Here is a 22,290-nt window from a genome sequence, read left to right as displayed (position 1 = left end):
ACAAGGGAAACCACCGCAAAATCCCACCAACTATTTTAGAAAGTGAAGTCTAAAATGTAGCAGTGGGTAAAATTTCAAAACCTACTGACAAAGCAATGAGCTTTCAGCTCCAAGAAAGTAACCTCTAAGCCCCTGGAATGTCCTGCCTGATAAGAGTGTTTTTGTTTGTCTGGGGACCTTGGGCCATAGGGTATCAGCTTGACCCCCACAGGGGCTAGAGGCTAATGTCAACCAAATGGGTAGTCAACCCTGCCTACAGGACCAACCCCCAATTAAAACTGGACATCAAAGTTGGGCTTGGCACTACACCATGTATATTATAGCACATAGTGGCTGGGAGAGGTTAGCTAGTGAACCATGACTCTACTGGGAAAGGGCTGTAATAAACCATAAATGTGAGTATTAACAGCTTTCAGGGAGTTCTATGTTTCTAGTGAGTTACTGAACCTGAGTGTAGACTTGGGGATTCCCAAACTTGAAACTGATGTCAGAAGAGAGTGTGGTCTCAGGGACTCTTGAATCCTCATAAAGGTGTCTAGCTTGGGTGGCGTTAGCACGAGAATGCAGTAGACAAATGAACTATTTTTGCTTTCTTCCTACAGTTCCCATGAACCCTTCTCCAGCTCCATGTTAGTCAACATGAGCTTTGGAGTCAGACTTGTTGCCTAACAGCTGTATGACTTAGGGCCCTTCTCACTTTGCCAAACCCTGTTTTACTCATCAGTCACATAAAAATCACTGTATCTCCTTTACAGGACAACAATGATGTTTAAACATAAAAATGCATAAAGCCCAATGTTCCGCAAACAACAAAAAGTTAATAGATTTCATTATACCTGTTGTTGTTGTTGCCATTACTCTCTAGTTGCCCTTCTTCCTCCTAATCCACAGATGTTAGCATTAACTACATTTCTCTCCTTGGTCTTTGTGGCCAAGACTGTTAACCATTTCTCAAAATAATTATTTCTCTCTTTCCTGGACACAGTTAGACTTTATCTCCCCAGCCTCCCCTGCAATTAGGTGCAGCCATGTGACCAAATTCTGAACAGTGAAACAGAAGCAGAAATTCCAGACTTGTTCCATTCAATCCTCCCACATGCATTCTTCCACGCTTTTATCTCACTGGTCAATTGGGAAGTCAGCCTTTTGGAATCCTCTTGGTGAGATATCAGAGCGATCCTCAGCATGGGTCACTGAATAGCTGTATGTGAAAGGGCCTGACTCCCAACCCAACCACCTGGAATAGTCTTGGTCTATGACATGCGTGAGATACAACCTCTCTTGTATTAAGCCATGACACATTTGAGTAACTGATGTCAGAGATAAGGTAGTCTTGAATCCTGCATAAAGGTGTCTAGACTGGGTGGCATTGGCACAAGAATGCAGTTGACATTTTATTTGCTGCAGAGCCTCATTTACCCCAATAAATGCAGGCCTCTTCCCTCTGCTTTTAGTTTTGTCTGGGTTTCTTTTCATTACCTGAATCTACGCCCAGTTACTCACTATAACGCTGGGCAGTGCATCTAATTTCAGAGTCATGGTTTCTTCTGCTCTGAACTCTGACACCTTCTCTGATTTATTTTACATTAGTATAAACTGAGCTCTCCCCAAAAGAGAGCCAAGATTGTGCCTTTCCTTTGTTCAGAATGCTTAGACGTTTCCCTATTTATAAAATATAATCCAAATTCAACCTGGCATACTAGACTCCAATAGCAGCATTATTCTTTTATCCCTGTTCCTTGTCATTCTTTTTTTGTTTTTGTTTTTGAGACAGGGTCTTGCTCTGTTGCCCAGGCTGGAGTGCAGTGACATCATCACAGCTTGCTGCAGCCTCAAACTGCTGGAGTCAAGCAATCCTCCCACCTTAGCCTCCTGAGTAGCTAGATTACAGGCGTATGCCATCACACTGGGCTCCCTGTCACTCTTCTAGAAACATACCTCGCATTTCCTTTTTGGTGCCACATTTTTGTTCATTCTACTGTTCCTACCTGGAAACATCCTTCTCTCTTCTCTACACATGCATCTTGAAATACCATCTCAAATAGTACACAACTCAAAGAGTATCCATATGTGCCAGACAGAAAAATAACTCTATTTCTAAACAAAGATAACACTTCTTCTGTACTGGTGAGTGCTGAGATAAGTCTGGATAGCTATACATATATTTACATTGATAGATTTACATCAATAGATTTATTTATCTGACTGGAGATTCACTTAGAAAGACATAAGCATAGATTTCTAGATATAGGCATTTCTTGCTCAAGTGCTACCAAAATTCTAGTAATGGTTATAGGTAAAAAGATAAAGGTGAGGCAAGTGTTTGAGACTGAATAATACAGATAAAGAGCATGCTCACACAAGAAGCAAATACTCCACACAAAATGAAGACACTCGCTTACAAAAATGTTTTGAAACAATGAGAATTATAAAGATGTAGCCTACGTAAATGTCCTTACAAAATCAAAAAGGGAAAAAGAATGGATTGCGTCCCCCTGAAAATCTTCAAGATAATAACTAATAACAAACTGTGTTGGATATTTTAGATTTGTGCCATACAACATGCATGTGGCTACTGAGGACTTGAAATATGGTTAGCACTAATTGAGATGTGCTTCTCTTTGTAAAATTCATAGCAGATTTTGAAGATTTAGTGTGAACAAATGTAAAACATCTGACTAATAATTTTTATGTTGATTACATGTTGAAATAATATTGTTAATACATTTGGTTAAACAAAATATGGAATTAAAATTAGTCTTACCTATTTTCATTTTTTAAAGTCTGGCTACTAGAAAATTTATCATTACAGCTCATATTTATTTCTATTGGACAGTGTTCATTTAGATAATCACTTGCCTAGACACAGAAGATTAGACCTAGGCACTTCTCACAGATCTGCAAAGTTATAGGATTCCATGATTTCCCTCAGCAGCCAGGGTGATTAGATTTTAAAACTCTCCCATTCTCAGAAAATAAAGAAATGGTGAGGGTCTGTGAAACTGAGGTGGATCTATCCCTCTATTTACATGGCTAACCAGGACCGGGATCTCCACTGATTTACAGCAAGCAGTAGTTCCTTATGCTCTGCTCAACAGTCTCATTTGTTGATTACTCTGACTTCAGTTTTTTGAAATGCGGATGGGAGCAGGGTAAGATGTGGGGCAATGGGGGCTGTGGGTGATGACACTTAGATCTGACAAAAAGCAGGGGTCTGAAGCTTGAAATGAAGGTCCAGGTCTCCTAGGACCCACAGCAAACAGGTCTGAAATGAGAACCTGCGCACACACAAGCACACCACACAAACACACCTACACACACACACACACATACACACACACACACACACACACACACACACACACACACACACACACACCTGCCTCCTTCTGGCTTTTCATTCAAGGTTTCTAAAGATAAGATGACCTAGTTTCATAACCCAGTTTAAACCATTCCCACATGAAGACTCCGGTTCCTTAATCTTGTCCCTGAACCAAACTGTGAGGCAGTGCACCAACTGTGTGATGTTTCTAAATGCCTCAGAGAACATGTTTCTTTTCTTAGAATCGGAAAGGAAAGGTGCTTTGGACTGAAGATCTGGCTTTGTTTGTGTTGAGACTTTGTTTTCCGCAGCTCTTGGGACTGAAGACAGTTTGCCAATGAGGACGGAAAACAAAATGAAATCAAGGGTGCTGGGTTTAAAACCAATGTGCCCTTTAAGAAAGATCTTGGTGGCTTTTCCACCACTGTTCAGGGGGTTGTTTTAGGAAGGGTAATGGGCAAAAACAAATGATGAAACAGTGGGGACAGATGGGAGACACACTTCCTGGGCTCTCTGCTGCAATTCTACAAACAGGGAAGAGTGCTGTAAGTCCAAATGAAGTCTCCATTGCATGGGAGATGTGACATTTAAAAGAAGATACACATTATCTGTGGAACAGACACACTTCTAAATGGACTAATTCACTCTAAACTGGGAACTTGGAAACCATCCCAGGAGATGAGAATCTTTTTCCTTTTTAGGCATTACTTCCTTCCTTTCTAGTAATTTAACTTGTTTTGTCCCAACTGGCTTGGCTGACAGGCATCATCCAGTGTCAGAGGGGGCAGCTGAGGCAGGTTGTCACTGTGGAGGTGAAAAGAGGATGCCCTTGTGAAGAGTAGGAAGAACAATGTACTGTGGGCGCCTTAAGATCTAACACAATGCATTGAATTAGGAAGGAAACTTAAAGAGAGTTACTTAGGATTAAAACAGCATATATCCATTTATTTTTCAAGCATACTTTGGAGTCATGCCTACCAAGCCTTCCAGGAACTGGCATCTGAGTGCCTGTCAACTCCCAGTGAAATATCCCCTTTCTCACTGATTGAACAGAAAAACTGTAATCAATTCCTCCCAACATCAGTAACCAAGCAGCTACTAGGTCTATGATGCTGTGCTCTCCACTGTGAAGAGAAAACAAGCAGAAAACATTGCCCCTCCTTTTAAGCAGCCTAAAATCCGACAGCCATAAATAAGAAAGTCAAACCAAAAAAAAAATGATTTTGATTCTAAAATTTGTAAGACAATGCACTATGAACAGAGTGGTATTGTGAGGATACAAAGCAAAGAGTACACCAGATAAATAGAATTGGTTTGATTGAAAAGATGAGCATGACTTGGCAAAGAGCAACAGAGAAAATCTCTAGAGGAAATAGCAATTTTCAGACTGAGTTGAGCCCAGTGTTCACTGTTGTCAATAGAAGACTCAGGCGCCATATAGAAGACTGATCTGGATACTCTCCACACACCGTTACAGGTTCCATCCCTGACATGCCCAGAGGGAAATGACTGTGCACAGGCAGCCTCAGTAAATATCTATCGGTAAAAAAATCTTCAAAGAATTAGCCTATGTGGGGCAGAGAATCCTAAAAGTCATAATAAGCCATTTGAGTAAAACACAGCAGGAGAGAATGCTTGGGATTTTGAGAAACAAGCTAAAACTGAGAGAGAGAGAGAGAGAGAGAGAGAGAGAGAGAGAGAGAGAGAGAGAGAGAGAGAGACTGTATATATCACAAACAAGGAAATGAGTACATAAAAATGGAATACTTTAAGAAAATTATTAAGTTCATGTATTCAGAGCATTAAAACTGTCTGCTAGAATAGCACCCTCCTGGCCAAAAAGTGCAGGTGCCTAAGGTCTAGGCTCCCTAAATCAGTGCTCACCTATGTCTCAGGCACCCTACAAATAGACTTCTCCTCAAAGCCGTTTGCCAAAGTATATTTAGGAAATAATTGTGTCCCCTCAGATAACTGTGACACATAGGCTAGTGTCAGAACATGGCCCTTTGGGGATTCCACAGTAAGTAGAACCTTTGGGACTGAGATCCTAATTCCAGGTTTACTCTGACTAACTTTATAACTTCAGACACACTGTGAACAGTTTTTTATAATCTGTTTCCTTACAGATGAAGGAAGAAGAATAGAGTAACATAAGCCAGAGAGTTACAGTAGCAGAAGCCTTTAAGGTGACCCCCATTCATTCCCCTGAGTCAAAGGTTATGGAGCAGAGAGAATTTCAACCCAAGAGTCAAGTGGGGTGGGAAAGGAAATAACAGAACCCTCATCATCCCTGCTGGATCCCTGTCTGCCACTGTGGTCAAGACCCTCAGAAGCACAACTCAGCCCTATTGGGGCCCTTTACCTTACCAAAGGCAAGAGACTGGAGTTGCCCCCACCTTTTCATAAGCTCCTGCCACCTTCCTTTTTATTTGAAAGAGTCAAAGAGGCTCCAACCCCAATCATTGCTCAATAAATAGTAATGCTGAATAAGTAAAGGTTGCTCAGTTCCATCATTGAGTCCAGAAGAGTGGACTAATGGTAGGAGATGAGGAGGAGAGGGAAGGCACAGAGAGGTGACTCTTCTTGCACTTTAAACAGAACAAAGAAATCCCTGGTTGGCTCCTTGAACAGAAGAGCAAACTAAAGTAATACAAGTAACCTAAAGTCTCAGCTAAAGAAAAAATCACTGAAATATTTTTAACAATCTGCTTTTTCCTCTCTTCTGAAACAAATGCTTTACATAATTGTAATAAATGAGTGTAACGTGTTGGTCACGGTTTGGTTTCTGTTTGCTAACACCGAAGTAAACTCACAAATATATTGGGTTTTTTCCAGAGTAACATCTCATAACACCTTATACATCAGATCTCTAAGCCCTCAGATGGACTGTCTTCAGGATAGGCTTTCGGTTTTCCCTCCATTGTTAAATGTTACTTAAGTGTTTCACGCCTTGTCATAGTTTCAACAGACCACCAAGATGGGGTATCCACACTCAAAGAAGAGGGAAGAAGAGGGAGGGAGGGATAAAAGATCACTATGCAAAAACCAGTCTCAGTTCCTATTTGTTCTTCCCTCATCCTGTACTGCAGCCTCCCACCACTGGCCAAAAATACCATTTTGATGAAATATTAAAGTATGTACCTCTCTACAGGAATCAGAAAATAATACCTTGCAGCCAAGCTCTGGCTCAGGCAAGACACTTAATCAATTTAAACTTGATTAAACTACCCCTCATTAGAATCTCTCACCTCAAAGAAGGCCCTGCTGCTGTAGACTACAGGATGGTTTGGAACGTCATGAATATTAAACTAACTCTTCTGTTCTTTGATGTATAACACACTCTCATCATTGCTCCATGCATAGCCCTCTTAGATTTTATTTATGTTTATGCATTTAATTATGTTTCTTTTTTTTCTTTTTTTTTTTTTTTTTTTGAGACGGAGTTTCACTCTTGTTACCCAGGCTGGAGTGCAATGGCGCGATCTCGGCTCACCGCAACCTCTGCCTCCTCGGTTCAGGCAATTCTCCTGCCTCAGCCTCCTGAGTAGCTGGGATTACAGGCACGTGCCACCATGCCCTGCTAATTTTTTGTATTTTTAGTAGAGACGGGGTTTCACCATGTTGACCAGGATGGTCTCGATCTCTCGACCTCGTGATCCACCCGCCTCGGCCTCCCAAAGTGCTGGGATTACAGGCTTGAGCCACCGCACCCGGCCTAATTATGTTTAATTATGCAAACACTGGTACAAATATACTCTCTTATAGGTTAAGAGTTTCTTAAATAACTATCCCAGAATAAAGGAGTAAACTCCAGGAAAGGAATATTCTTTCTATACCCCAATTCAACAGGGTCAGGCAGCATCTGAACACTCTCAGTATAACAATATCTCTACCAGGGAAGAAGCTATAGTTCAGGTACATCCAGTCTTTTGCCAGGCACTTCATAAATGTGGGCAGCATTTACACTGGCGTGCATCCAAAATGTAGGATGTTAATAAGAGAGGAGAGGAAGAAATGTTATAATACAGAGGATATCAGATCATGGTACAGGTTTCCTTTCCACCACCCCACCTTTCTCTTTCATGTAGAGAAAAAGAACATGGATTATCCCCCTCTATTCAAACTCAATGAAAAGTGCTAAGCAAGGTTCATCATCAGGGAAGGCTGGCAGAACTTCAGGGAAGCCCTTCTCTCCCTTGATACCTTTTCCTCACATTGCTTCAGGAAGGGACAAAACCTCTGGGTCTCCAGTTAGAAACAGTTCCTCAGCTAAGAACTTGACTCACTGAAGACTCTCAATAAATGTATTTAATCGACTAAGGAATTTCAGAGTGTAATCTTCAAGTCAAGTTAATAATTTTTGAAAGTGTGTTATGGTTAAAATGTTCACATCAGTTCATATACCCAACCTACTAATGCAAGACCCATCTACCTTTGGTTGGCGGGAGGAAGGAAAAGCAGTAGAATGACATGAAGTGCCTGTAATCCTCTGGGGGAAAAAAAAACATCCAGAAAACCTCAGCTCTAGCTGAGGAAATCAAAACTTAGTTTGCATGATGTTGCACTAAGGGTAAGCTCCCTTCATCGTCAGCTTGGCAGAAACCAATAAAGCGTGCACATGAGGTGTTTTTTATCTTACAGCTGCAGTAGTGCTTCAAATGATTCGGGAAGCTTTCATCTTAGTCTTGAACACATCTGACTTCATATAAAGGAGCTACACTCATAGAAGTTCGGAAATGGAGCTGCAGCTAAGGTATCTGAGGATACGTCAGTGGGCAATGTTGAACATTATTAAGCAAGTCTTCCTTGTAGCCAGAGAAATCCTGAGAATGAGAGACACAAAACATGCACTGAAGTGATGTTTAAATGAAAAAGCCGACACCTACACTCCAGTCCAAAGTCGCTCTGGGCTCCTTGGCTGGACCATTTGCCACAGGAAGGTTGAGGGGATGTGCAGGAGCCAGATGCTGGAGGCCTGCCCGGGAGATTGCTTTCCTGCAGCAAGAAGAAAAACAAAAACAAAAACAAAAACAAAGAAAAACCAAAGTCAGAATCTCATACAGAGCTCGAAATTTCCCATGGGACAGAAACAATGCCTGAATTAGCCTTCCAAATCTGAAAACCTTTACCAGTGTATTGAAATATACCTCTCTAAAGTGCATGGTGGCAATAGAGGGTGGCGGGTCCCAAAAGGCAGGGCGGTTGAGGGGACCACTGGGGGGAAATACTGCTTGAGAACCAAAAATTAAAGGAGAGGGAAAGAACAAAGGTCTTGACTCTTCGTTTATGGAAAAAGACCTAGGGTTTGGGCAGCCACCGTACTTGAACAACGTTAAGATTGCCAGAGACTAAAAGGAAGAAAAATGGGTTTGTGAGTCTCCTACTGAAATTCCTCCATTTACCAGAGAAGCACTCTCCATGGTGGTTACAGCTGAAAGTTCATTATTATTTTGCTCTTCTCTCAAGAATATCCACCTTTCCCTATCCTCCTTACCCCTGTGGAGGACTACGTAAACTTGAGGTTCTAAATGGGAAAAGACTGCTTTGCATCTGTCAAGAAATTGCACAACCAGTGTCTTACCAAGACCCACAATAAGATAAAGCCTGAACACTAATGAGATTTTAGATTTGTTGAATGGAACACAACAGAATTCGGGTCAGAAAGGAGGGTATGAATCAGGAGAGGTTGAGATAGCCCCGATCTGAGCCTGCAAAGAAATGAAACAAAAGGGGCTACTTTAGCAACATAAATATGATCATTGCTGAGCAAAAGGAAGGGAGGAACAGTCAGAGCATAGTGGGTGAGAATAAGAACAGCAAGAAGAAAGAAAAAGCAAGGGATCACCTAGGGAGATCTGTGGGATTATCAAGAATCGTGGAAGTTCAGTTTCTGAACAGCCTCATGAAAAATGCCTCACAACGGTCTAGAGCTAAAACATGAGTGCTGATTTGTGATTTAACTAAGTTGCTTCCTAAAAGGGAGTGGGGCTTTTCCTCTAATAGTATCTAAGTGTGGTCTGAGAAGTACCTGAAGTAGAATCAGGAGGGTTTTGTGATGCTGCATCTCTGAGTCCTGAATCAGTTGGAGGGTGAGGCACTTGAATCTGCATTAACACACACTCCCAAAGTTCTCTGTGGTGCACTAAACTTCTTAAACTTTGCTCTGTGGGAGCATGTACATTTGGGCGGCTAGGACCACAACTTTCCAAAGCCCATCAAGGGAGCTATAAAGAAAACATCAGCAATTTCGTTATTTACTTTATCTCCATTTGGCTCTCTGCAGCTACTCTCATATGACCTGAACACTGCAGTAAGAATCTACCATCTGCAAGACTAGGCCTGCAGACACACTGGATCCCCAGAGAGGCCCAGCTCCTTAGACTCCTCAACCCCTTGGACTACACAGAGGAACAAGGAACCAGACAGTGGAACGGAGAAAAGGAAAGCAGCGATGGCCAGATCTGTGGTGAATCCCATCACAAATGGGTGGCCAAAGGAAAAGAAACAGGCCCCGCCTAAAGGGGAAGGAATAGGAGCATAATTTAAAGCTTTCTTGAAACCTAAAGTGCAGGTAATTTTTCCATCCTGCTCAGTGACCTCTGCAAACTCCCTCTAAAAATAGAATCTGTAAAGTTGAGCAAGATGAACAGTAGCCTCCAAGCCTGAGGAAATGCTGAGTAGAAGCCAGTAAACAGTCTAGGATTGTGCAACCATTAATCAATTACCATCATGTCAGAAAGCTCAGCAAGTGGGAGTTTTTTTAAGTCTCTTGTATTCCTATACAAGAAGTCCCAGAAATAGTGGGTAGGTCTTCAGCAGTTGGAAGCAATCACATCGAGCTTGTTGGTAGCCTACTTTCAAAAGCTCCCACTGGGTAGCAGACAATGTACTTGCTTTATATAACCCCCGAAAGAGTCATTATGAAGATGAAGGCCTTTAATGATGACTCAATATTCTTGTTCCTCACTTTCACCCAAGCAAATAATTGGCAACATCAATTTTGGCCCCTCACCCCAAAGCATATTCCATATCATCGAGCAATAAGAAAGTAACAGTGGAAAAATCTTATGCAGTGATCTGTCATTTCAAAACAATTTTCCTCCACCTATATTGAAGGAACTTTCTTTAGTATTAGGATTTTCTCCAGCTTTCAAGGGATCTGTAGGGTGACTCTGAGCTACAGTTTCATAAGAAAATCAGATCTCTGCAGAGTTGGAACATACAGGTTCTACATTTGATTCCTTAACAGTCAACACAACCTAAATTAAGTGTTCTTATAAAAAGTACCAAACCATACCCAAGTGCAAACTCTTAGAATTGCTGAAGAATTCCTAAATCTTGGTTTTTAATGAGAAAAACACAAATCTTTCATTTTTTAATTAACTGTCCCAGATAGTTTTGATTAAAAAAAATTTTTTTTAAGAAAAGAAATAAAATTATACTGTCAGGCACCAGTAGAAACCACAGGACAAATGAGTTTAACTCATCAGAACTGGTAGACTCTGCCCACCGAAACCTGGCTACTCTTCCTAATTAGGACTAACAGGAGGAGCCAATTGCTTAATTAATCAAATTAGAATTCAAGGCTCCAAGCCACATGTGTCTATGAAAGACAATGTGGCTACACAATAAGAGACATACAAGCATTTAACCTTGAATGAAATTACAGTCAAATCACACTCTTTCCCAACCTAAGAATAGAAACAAATAAGGCCTTTTTGTCAATCATTTATTTCTCTTTGTGGATACAAATTTAAGGCTGGTTTTAAGTCTACACACATAAACATTAATTAGGAGAAAAAATAAGTAAAAACCATCAAACTGGCTGCCAGTTTGTAACTGTAATTGGCCTCACAAAAGGACACACAAATAGGAAAAAATATATTTAGGTATAACAGGGTGTAGGAAGTAACATCTGATTAGAACTTTCCATTCTTTTAAATAACAATGGGAGCAAATCCTCGTCTCCAATAATTCATACATGTATACACATTTTCTTCCAAAACAAGAAAATAGTTTTATTATAGCTCAGACTTCAAATGTAAGTTAGTGAAAGTAATTTTTCTATTTGAATTCTTCTTGGTGGTAGAAGATGACATTTAAGAGTCTGGAAGAACTTGGTGTGTGGTTGGGAGTGGGAAGAGGGGGCAGCAGTGTTATGCTGCAATTTGCTCCTATTAAAAAAAAAAATCAATGGGGTTTCAACTTATTCTTTCCTTCTGCTCAGAATCCTCTCAAGCCCATGGTCAGCAAAACCATGAAATGCCAATGATTCTTTCTATTAATTTCACAATAACGCTTCATAGGGGATGGCTACAATCACAAATCCTTCTTTGAAAAGAACTGTGATATTCACTGTGAAATAATATGAAAAGAAAATGTCCTATAAAGCAGTTTCAATAATATAATGTCACAGTTAATATCAATTACCTGAAAGACCTCTAACATATTTAAAATATAAAAGCCATCAAGCATTTTAAATAGCATCGTATGCCGGGCGCGGTGGCTCAAGCCTGTAATCCCAGCACTTTGGGAGGCCGAGGCGGGTGGATCACAAGGTCGAGAGATCGAGACCAACCTGGTCAACATGGTGAAACCCCGTCTCTACTAAAAATACAAAAAATTAGCTGGGCATGGTGGCGCGTGCCTGTAATCCCAGCTACTCAGGAAGCTGAGACAGGAGAATTGCCTGAACCCAGGAGGTGGAGGTTGCGGTGAGCCGAGATCACGCCATTGCACTCCAGCCTGGGTAACAAGAGCGAAACTCCGTCTCAAAAAAAAAAAAAAAAATAAAAAAAAATAAATAGCATCGTATTATTTTCTTCACTTCATTCACTAAGACTATAAACTCCTAAAGGACAGGCTCAATCCATCTACCAATCTTATTACATTCTAGCCCTGGGGTAGGCACAGTCTATATTCAATAAATGCTTTCTGAGTTAATGAATGAACTTGACCAAGAAGCTAAGCAAAACACCTTGCTGATTAGATCAAGGGTTGAGAAACCTGATTAGGATGATTTCAATAATATCCCAGGCCTTACATTTCAGTGATATACTTTCCTGAGAGAGTCAGGAATCCTTCAAAGCAGCTCTTTAAAAATAAATGTAGATAAGATAGAATCCAGTGTTAAGAAGCATGAGAAACATCAAAATAGCTTTGTGTGGTCAACATTAAAATGAAATCCCTTTGCCACATTTGTAAAGGGAATATGATAGTGTTAATATTTTTACAATGTGTTTAATGAAACATACAGCACATAGGCTTCATAAACAGAATTTCTTACATTTATGGAAAAATATGTGAATAAGTGGTTATTTAGCTAGTGATACCCTTTTCTAAGTATCCATTTTGCAAAATTCTCTCAATTTCCTCTGGTTCCAGTTTCAGTCTGATTCTAGGTTTATGTGGCTCCCATTTTCTATGTGTCCCCATCTTGCCAGATCCCTCTCTGGGTGATGCTACATGCGAGAATAGAATCAGGATTCTTCCTGCAGAGTAGAAAAGCACCAGAGAATCAGGAAGTCTCTTACCCAGAACATCTCCTAAAGATTGACACATTAGAGACTGGTGAACTTATCCTATTGTTCTAGAAAACAAACCAGCTATCTGAGAAGTTACTCAGTATCTTGGTTTGATTCCCCAAGACAGTTCCTTTTATACATATATCCTTTAAGTTGTGGGATACATGTGCCGAACATGCAGGTATGTTACATAGATATGTACGTGCACGGTAGTTTGCTCCACCCATCAACCTGTCATCTACATTAGGTATTTCTCCTGATCATATCCCTCCCCTAGCCTCCCACCCTCCCACAGGCCCCAGTGTGTGATGTTTCCCTCCCTGTGTTCATGTGTTCTCATTGTTCAACTCCCACTTATGAGTGAGAACATGCAATGTTTGGTTTTCTGTTCCTGCGTTAGTTCGCTGAGAATGACGGTTTCCAGCTTCATCCATGTCCCTGCAAAGGACCCTAGAGAGTTCTTAATCATTTTGTGTATCGTTGTCTTTTTCCTTATACCATACGGGCACTAACTTTGCTTATATTCGAAGCAGTTCACAATGCTTTTTGGTTGACCTAGATAAGCTGCCTACGACGCTAAGGATAGTCCACACAATTAAAAAAAAAAAAATTGTCCCAAGCCCCACACAAACTTGACCAGTGATTTATGTCAGGGAACAAACCATGTGTAATTAATTATTTGAGCCTAAATCCTACTTCATATTATATACGAACTCACAGTATTTTTTTATTATTTTAATGTACATTGAAATGCTGAAGAGTGAAGTTACTATTGAACCAAAGGCTGTGCTTCGTTTCCTAAGGAACTCACCCCATTGAGTCATTCAGAAAATCACTTTTGGTATTGAATCTTCAACATAATGTACCAGTATTATCCTACATTTGTTACCTTCACAGTGATTCTCCAACATCAGTACTCAACCTTTGCCTACCATGGGGCTTAAGAATCAGTCCATTCAAAGCCCTCCAGGTATTTCTAACGCATATCCTGGCTACGAATCACTGTTCCATAAAGATGTGCAAACATCTGACTACTTCATTATGTCTGTTAACGTGACTAAGCCCAGGCATTTACATATTGAAACATATTCATCCAACGATCTATTTACCCAATGTCTATGTTATGCCAAGCACCGTTCTAAAGGTGTAGAATATAAGAATGAATAGAACAGACATGAACCACTACCTTTGAGAAGCTTACAGTTGAATAGGAAATACATTTTTTTCCAGGCACTGAATCACCTTACATATTTTATGTATCCCTTGCCATAATAAGATAGATACATTTATGATCCCTATTTTATAATAAATTGCCCATTTGTATAATAAATGTTCTCCACAGAGTTTATGGAGAACATGTAAGCATCACATCCAAAGACAAACAGGTAAGAAGAGGTCCGAGGAAGATTTGAATGCAGGCATCTAACTTCAGAAGGTATGTACTTAACCATTTCACAACGTCACATTTTTATAAAATGCTGACAGTACACATACACATAGCAAACCAGACATACTATAAAATTAACCTCTTCTGTACTACTTTTCTAACAGCTGCAATTATACATTTCCTACATCTAGAACAAGAATGTAAACTTCTACCAGCAAGAGGACATGTTTAGTAAGCACTGGAGTGCAGAAGGTAAGCACCCACCTCACCTTATCAATTAATGGTGATGTAGTCAAGTAGCTTGAGGTCTTTTAGCCTCAGTTTCCTTATATGTAAAACAAAAATCGTGCCTAACTCAGAGAATAGTGGAAAAAATGTGTGCAGGATGCTTGGCACAGAGTAAGCAAGATCGATAGTTGCTATTACTGTTCGTACACACATCAGCGGGCTCCCACAGCACCAGCCAAAGCTAGGTACATGGTAAATCTCTGAATAAATATGTGTTTTTTGATTGCTCTCAAATAGTCTAAGTTCCCTGGACACTTCCGTTCATTCAACAAACATTTGACAAGCTTCCACCACGTGTCAGGCAGTTCAAAGGGGTTATTCAAACAGAAGATTTCCCCTTCTAGTCAGTAAATAATTCCATGGTTGCCAAAGGAATCATTCTTCTTCCCTGACTCACCCATCTTCCTAATACAAAATCAGAAAGCACTACACACTTTCCTCAGAGAGATTTACCAACGTATGAAACACATGCAAATGTGCAGTCCAAATGCCATTGGAAGTATTTATTATATTTATGTAAATAAATGCAATGCCTAAAATACTTCTTCTTTTTTTTTTTTTTTTTTTTTTTTTTTTGCTTAAGTGTAAAAATGGCCTGGCAGCTAAATGCCCCCGAGAACTTGTGAACTCATCTCTCAGTCAGGATTTACTTCCCAAGTATCATCTTTCCTAACCACGTCCACAAAGCAGTACCAGTAGGGGCTTGGCATGGGATGTGGCAACAAATCTCATTGTAAAACATGGTAAGATGACTTAACTGAGACTTTCTCCAGAGTTAACGACATTCTTCTCCTTATGGTATCCTTTGAGGGCAAAAGTAATCCTTGAGAATGGAGAAAATGTAATCATACTGTTGTTATGAGTTGAACTGTGTTCCCCCAAAGTTCCTATGTTGAAGTCCCAACTGCTAGTAGCTCAGAATGTAACTGTATTTTAAGACAGGGTCTTTACAGAGGCAGTCAAGTTAAGATGAGGTCACTGGGACAGGCCCCTAACCCAACATGACTGTGTATTTATAGAAAAGGGAGATTCAAACTCAGAAACACACATAGGGAGAAAGCCACGTGAAGATGAAGGCAGAGATGGGGTGATGGTTCTCTAAGCCAAGGAACACCGAAGATGGCCAGCAGCCACCAGCAGCTCGGGGAGAGGCCTGGAACAGATTCTCCCTCACAGTCCTCAAAGAGAACCAACCCGGCCGACAGTTTAATCATAGACTTGCAGCCTTCAGAACTGTGAGATGAGACAACAAATTTTCGTTGTTTAAACCAATCAATGTGTGGTACTTTGTTATGGCAACCCTAGCAAATGCACATACTTCAAAACCACTTCCAAAGTTTGAATTTAGCATGATAGGGTTTGGCAAACTTCAAAATGCTGACTTCCCTTTTCCAGTGGCCCCCATGAAACCTTGGGTGCCTTCCCATGACAATGCCACCATTTATAAACTAACAATACTTAAGCAGAAACACATTCCCATGAAAAGCATCATTCTCATACATATAGTAGTGAGAGCATCTGGCTGAGTTTTATTTAACTCATTAGCAAAGTAACAAGCAGAGAAGACAAATGCAAATTCAAAAATATAAATAAGAAATTGAGATTTAAAAAAGGAAAGAAATGCCTAAAAAGACTGCTAAATTAGATGTAAGAGTAGTTTATACTCTATGGATTAATAATATCTTAACCTCGGTGGCATTAACTTCTCTTTTAGTCTGTAAAATCATAAAACAACAGCTTTTCACAGGTTAATGTCTAGCCTTCCAGAAACATAAACTATCAGCACCTCTATCAGTTTTGTATTATTATTAATAATCAAATATATAGAAACAACAAAATTGTAGTACCCAAGAACCTCAGATGAGAGTCAATTACTAAATAACAAGATTCTGCTTTTATTGTGGGAGGCTAACTAAACATGCTCCAGTAAAATAACTTCTTAAAAAATCAAACAATAACCATTTCCCTTGTCAAAATTTAGAATAATTTTATTCTCACTACTCATAGTTCAAACTATTAATTAGAATTCCTTGTGTAGCTTCATATTATAGCTCCATACCCTGGAAAATATATTGAAATGAATTATCTCACCTTCCAAGCAATAATAATAATTTATTGGGTACCTAGTATGCATTGGAAATTCTTTTGCCCACTTTCTTTTAGGTTGGAAACAGACTCTAAGGCAAAAGTTTTCAAGAGGTTGACTGAAATGCTTGTCAGGGATGAAAGCAGGCAGGATTAGTGACGTAGGAAGCTGGACTGTAATATCATTGTAACAGAAGCCTCAGTTGGCCTCACAAGAAGTTCTGGAGCTGGACTACCCTTCAGGATTGTCCCAATTTAAGATAAAAGAACAAGACTTTCAAACTTTGCATCAGCCAGTCTTTGAGTACAGGCAGCGCTGGGGAGAGTATAACCATGGCAGAGATTCTCTTGTGCCAGAGACAATACCTGGGAAGGGACTCAGGGTAGCAGCTCACACTCCCAACAGCTGGGAAAATTGAGTACCTCGGTTCTCAGAAGCCCTGTGGGCAGCCATCCACAGCATACCTCCAGTATGCATAGCAAGTATGGAATCGATCATTCTGTTATGCCCATTTTATGGATGGGACAATTGATATTAGAAAGTTTAAGTAATTTAGATAAGCAATACAGCAAATCGGTGATAAAATCAAGACTGGGGCCCAGATGTCTGGCTCCAAAGGATTCAGCACTCTGCATTTCCTCTGAAAGGGAGGGAGAAAGAAGGGCCACAGAATAGGAAAGAAGAGAAGGGTTCACAAGATGGTACAAGACCAGGAAATGCAATGGAGTAAATGCTGTGCAGTCAAATGCTGTCTTAGTCTGTTTGAGCTGCTGTCCCAAAACACCATGGACTGGCTTATAAACAACAGACATTTATTTCTCACAGTTCTGGGGGTTGAAGAGCCCAAGATCAAGGTGCCAGCAGATTCAATGTCCGGTGAGGGCCTACTTCCTGGTCATATAAGGTGTCATTTCACTGGATCTTCACGTGGAGGAAGAGGAAAACAGGCTTGCATAGGTCTCTATTAAAGGGGCACTAATCCCTTCATGCAGACTCCACCCTCATGACCTATTCACCTCTCAAAAGGCCTCACTTCCTAATACCATCACCTTTGGGGTTAGGATTTTAACATATGAATTTAGGATTGGGAAGGGGAATAAACATTCATGTGAATACTCTGCTATAGGGTGAATAAAGAAGATTTTAAGAACACAGTTTAATGCTCAACTGGAAGTTGTTGCACGCTGTAATGGAAATGCCTCCTTTGTCTCTTCCATATTTCCCAACTGCACTTAAATCTTCAGGGAAGTCTACTTCTTACCTTAAAAGCAGTGAGGTTTAATGAATATGGAAATTGGAGAAGGGGCTGAATTTTATATCCAGGTCAATGAATACAGAATAGACTTTGCCTACTGAGATAAAAAGATAATCCAGAATTGAACAAATTTAGGAAAAGCATTAGCTTGGGAACAGAAATAACCTTAAGAACATAAGCCTTTTGGGACTTCACAGAAATATTAGGGGAAAGGATTTAAATTTCCATAGGGCTGTTCCCAGTAAAATTGAAAACAATAAAAGTATATCACTAGCATCCCTCTCCCCATTTCAGTGCTAGCCACACTTGGTCCCTTCCCCCTTCATTTTCACCTGGATGCCTATACTATCACAATCACAATCTTGCAAAACTGCCCCACACAAGGTTGTCAACTGAAGGCAACTGTCCCTCATAAGGAACTCATAAAAATGAAAAAATCCCACATGACCCTAAAGAATGGAGTCAAATGACATTCAAAGTAGTTAAAATTATTTTCCTAAGCTATAATTCAGACTGTCATAGATATAATGGGAGGTCTGCAGTGACAGGCAGAGAACTACCTACCTATTTTGATGTCATCCCTAGGCACAGTCATTAAGCTGACAGAGACCACAGAGCACATCTATGTGCTTGGGAGATACACTGCCAGTCTGTATCAGTGAGGTGAGGATCCTGGCAGGAAACAGAATTCATCCCAGATGATTCAGATGAAGATACTTTAGTAAACGAATGATTTACAAGTAGAGATAGGGAACACAGCATTACCTGATGTCAAGACTTGCAATATAGCTAAAGAAACCAAAAGCATGTGGTTTTAGAGAAAAAGGATATAAAGGTACCCAGAGACAGAAGAGCAGATGAATGGTTGTCTTGGTGCAGTGAAATAGAAACAATATTAAAAACTTTAAATCTCAGCCTTTTTTTTTTTTTACAGCCGATAAAGGAAGTCTAGCCTTATCAATCTCTTCTTACATTTCTTATTTTTCAAATTTTTAAATCACATTTGTAACCCTACTGAATTATTTCTGAAATCAATGCGACTCTCAGCTATTTTTTAGTGCTAGGTAAAAAACTGAAGTGTCATGGCAGGGTACAGTGGCTTTTGCCTGTAATCCCAGCACTTTGGGAGGCCAAGGTGGGAGGATCACCTGAGGTCAGGAGTTCAAGACCAGCCTGGCCAATATGGCAAAATCCCATCTCTACTAAAAATATAAATATTAGCCAGGCATGGTGGCAGAAACCTATAATCCCTGGTACTAGGGAGCCTGAGGCAGGAGAATTGCTTGAACCTGGGAGGCAAATATAGTGAACCGAGATCATGCCATGGCACTCCAGCCTGGATGACAAGAGTGAAACTCTGTCTCAAATAAATAAATAAATAAATAAATAAAGTGCTTTATTTAAGGTGTAATAGGAAGTTGGTGGCAGAGCCACAAAGAGAAATCATGTTTCTTCATCACAGCCCAGCTTGTCTATATTCCCATTATATGGCCTTTGTACATCCCATCCAGTTTGGCCTGCAGATATACTTGTTCTTAAATTTCCCCTGCCTCACTAGCAGCTACCTCATCATTAACTAGACTTTAATACTTCGTATGTATCCTGCAGGCCTACTTGCAAAAAAAAAAAAAAAAAAAAAAAAAAAAGGAGGAAAAAAATGTCCTCAGTCTGATAAAGAATATATATGAAAAATCTGTAAGTAACACCATACATAATGTTATGCAAGTGAGTGTCATCTCCCTAACAGTGAAACGAATCTGAGAGTCTGCCCTCACCACTTCTATTCAACATTGTAATGGAAGTTCTAGCCAGTGTAAAAAAAGAAGGAAAATAAAGTTAAAATAATAATAATAAAGATATACATATTGGGAAGGAAAAAGTAAAATTATCTTTATTTGCAAAAGTCATGATTATATAAAATTTCATCTACAAAAGTTAACTCATTCTACAGAATGAGTAAGTTTGCAGTCATAGTATACAGATGCCACATATAAAATGCAATTGTATTTCTGTATATATGCAACTATAAATTTAAAAATACTGTTAACAATAGCACTGAAAAACATGAATTATTAAAGGACAGATACAATATTTGTAAGACATTACACTGAAAACTATAAAACATAACTGACAAAAATTAAAGATGTAAATAAAGATACCATGTTTGTGTATTGAAAGATCAGTATTATTAAGATATCAAATCTTCCCAAGCTGATACTTAGAATCAACAAAATCTCTATCAAAATCCAGCTGATTTTAAAATGTATATGGAAGTAAAAAAAAGACATGAAATAGATAACCTTGATAAAAAAGAAAAAGTTGGAGGGAGGCTTTTACTACCCAATTTTAAGATCTATTATAAAGCCATAGAAATCCGGAACATGTGCTATTAAAGAAAGAAGTGATATTTGATCAATTGAAAAGAACAGAGATTCAAAAATGACCCCCAAATGTACAGCTTCAACAGAGGTATTGAAACAATCCAATGCAGAGAAGAAGGTCTTCTCAAGAAAAGATGCTAGAAAAAAAAAATGTTATTTATATGGGAAAAAAATAATATTGACCCCATCTCATATTATATACAGATAATAAATCAAGATTGATCACAGATAGAAACCTAAAAGTTAAAACTATAAAGTTTCTAAAAGAAAATGTTTTAAAAAAGTAATTTAATGACCTTATGAGTTAGCAATGATTTTTTTTTAAGATAGGATGCAGAAACTTCTAACCTTAAAAGAAGAAATTCATGAATTCAACTACATCAAAATTAACATCTACTTATCAAAAGAAGTAAAAAACACGTCAAGCAATACTTCTACTTACTCAGCACCTCCCTCCTGTTTCTGTGCCTCTAGCAGGAATAGCAGAGTCACACCCCTTGAAAGCTGCTCCTCCACAAAAGTAGTAAAAACAATGGCAAGAATGGCCAAAATTCTTTTCCTCAGAACGCTTGAGATTATTTTTCAAGAAATCCTGCAACAATCTGGGAAGCATTTGGTCATGAAAAATAACTGAACCTCAATAAGAACAGTGATTTTTGTGGCATTTTAAGTGTCCCTATCCCCATCCTTGTCTCCCAGCTCCATAGTAGCACCGAAAACCAAGAGCTCCTTGATCCCAGTAAAAACCAGCAGCCTAGCAGCCTTTAGAGAGGGCAACATACATTTGGAGCTTTTCCAAAATACTATTCTCAGACAACTGTCATAATTTGACATGTTTAACATTCTCTGAAAACCCCTATGGAAATAAAAAAGACATAAAATAGCCAAAAAGCCCCCTTCTAGGGCTTGTTTTTATTTGACCTGGCTCAGACTCCACTCAGCACTTTCCCTAGTGGCATTTGCTGAAAACAAACAGTCATGAATTTTTAATACCATGGTCGCCTAAGGTGATGATAAAAACTGGGGCTAATAAGAAACTGCATAAAAATCTTAAAAGGAAAAGCTGGAGTTAAGCTGTACACATATGTTGTCTGAGAAAGCTTCAACATATTCCTAAAAATGCAGAAGACCATGCACAAGTGGAAGACTGTCTTGTTTTCACACTGCTATAGAGAACTACCTGAGACTAGGTAATTTATTTAACGAGAGAGAGAGATTTAATTGACCCACAGTTCTGCAGGTTTAATATGACTGGGAGGCCTCCAGAAATCACCATGAAAAGGAAAATAAGCAATTTCTTCACATAGCGGCAGGAAAGAGAGAGAAGGGGGAAGTGCTACACACTCTTAAATCATCAGGTCTCATGAGAACTCACTCACCATCATAAGAACAGCAAGGGGGAAATTCACCCAAACGATCCAATCACTTTCCACCAGTTCCCTCCTCCAATGTGACATGAGATTTGGGTGGGGACACAAGTCCAAACCATGTATAAGACTGTATACATGCTCAGGAAAAACCTAAGAAGGCCCTAATGTCTCACTTCCGGCTAATAGAGAGGCATTGCACAAACGGGAAGTGAAGGCCAATGCAAAGTTGTCAACCATTTTACACATGCCTGAGTGTTGAAAACATGCCCCACTATTCATACAGAGTCACCTGATAAAGTTGGGGACACTTACTGAACTCGGGTATTTAAGGAATTATCTGTCCAATAATTAGATCATTAGATGACCATTAAGATAACCAGAAACTTCAGTAGCCAGACACAACACAGAAAATAGACTTTACAGAATTAGTCAACAAACAAGCAGCAAAGGACAATATTAAAAAACAGCAACCTAAACAAACACTGGAGAGGAGTGAGAGAAGATCTGACTTCCAGGGTTGTCACATTATATTATTTAAAAGATCCTGTTTTAAACAAAATTTTATGAGATGTGCAAAGAAAGAAGAAAGGATCATCCATACACAGGAAATGAGGCAGTAAATAAAAGTTTTTTTGGAGAAAATCAGACAATTTTTTTAAAAATTGCAGGTCAAGTGT

General features: G+C 39.5%; 1 protein-coding gene across 6 annotated transcripts in view; it reads right to left on the bottom strand.

The window, feature by feature from the left end:
* DGKI (diacylglycerol kinase iota) overlaps positions 1–22,290 on the bottom strand; it is a 468,091-nt gene that overhangs the window by 302,605 nt on the left and 143,196 nt on the right. For all 6 annotated transcript variants that reach the window (XM_010340506.3, XM_039472800.2, XM_074379024.1 and 3 more), the window contains exon 2: positions 8,209–8,317. In XM_010340506.3, the coding sequence (XP_010338808.2) occupies positions 8,209–8,317 (109 nt within the window). The remainder of the gene's footprint in view (positions 1–8,208; positions 8,318–22,290) is intronic.

Source organism: Saimiri boliviensis, chromosome 10, assembly GCF_048565385.1.
Source record: "Saimiri boliviensis isolate mSaiBol1 chromosome 10, mSaiBol1.pri, whole genome shotgun sequence".
In the NCBI taxonomy this organism is placed as follows: Eukaryota; Metazoa; Chordata; class Mammalia; order Primates; family Cebidae; genus Saimiri; species Saimiri boliviensis.
This window is presented reverse-complemented; position numbering and strand designations above follow the sequence as displayed.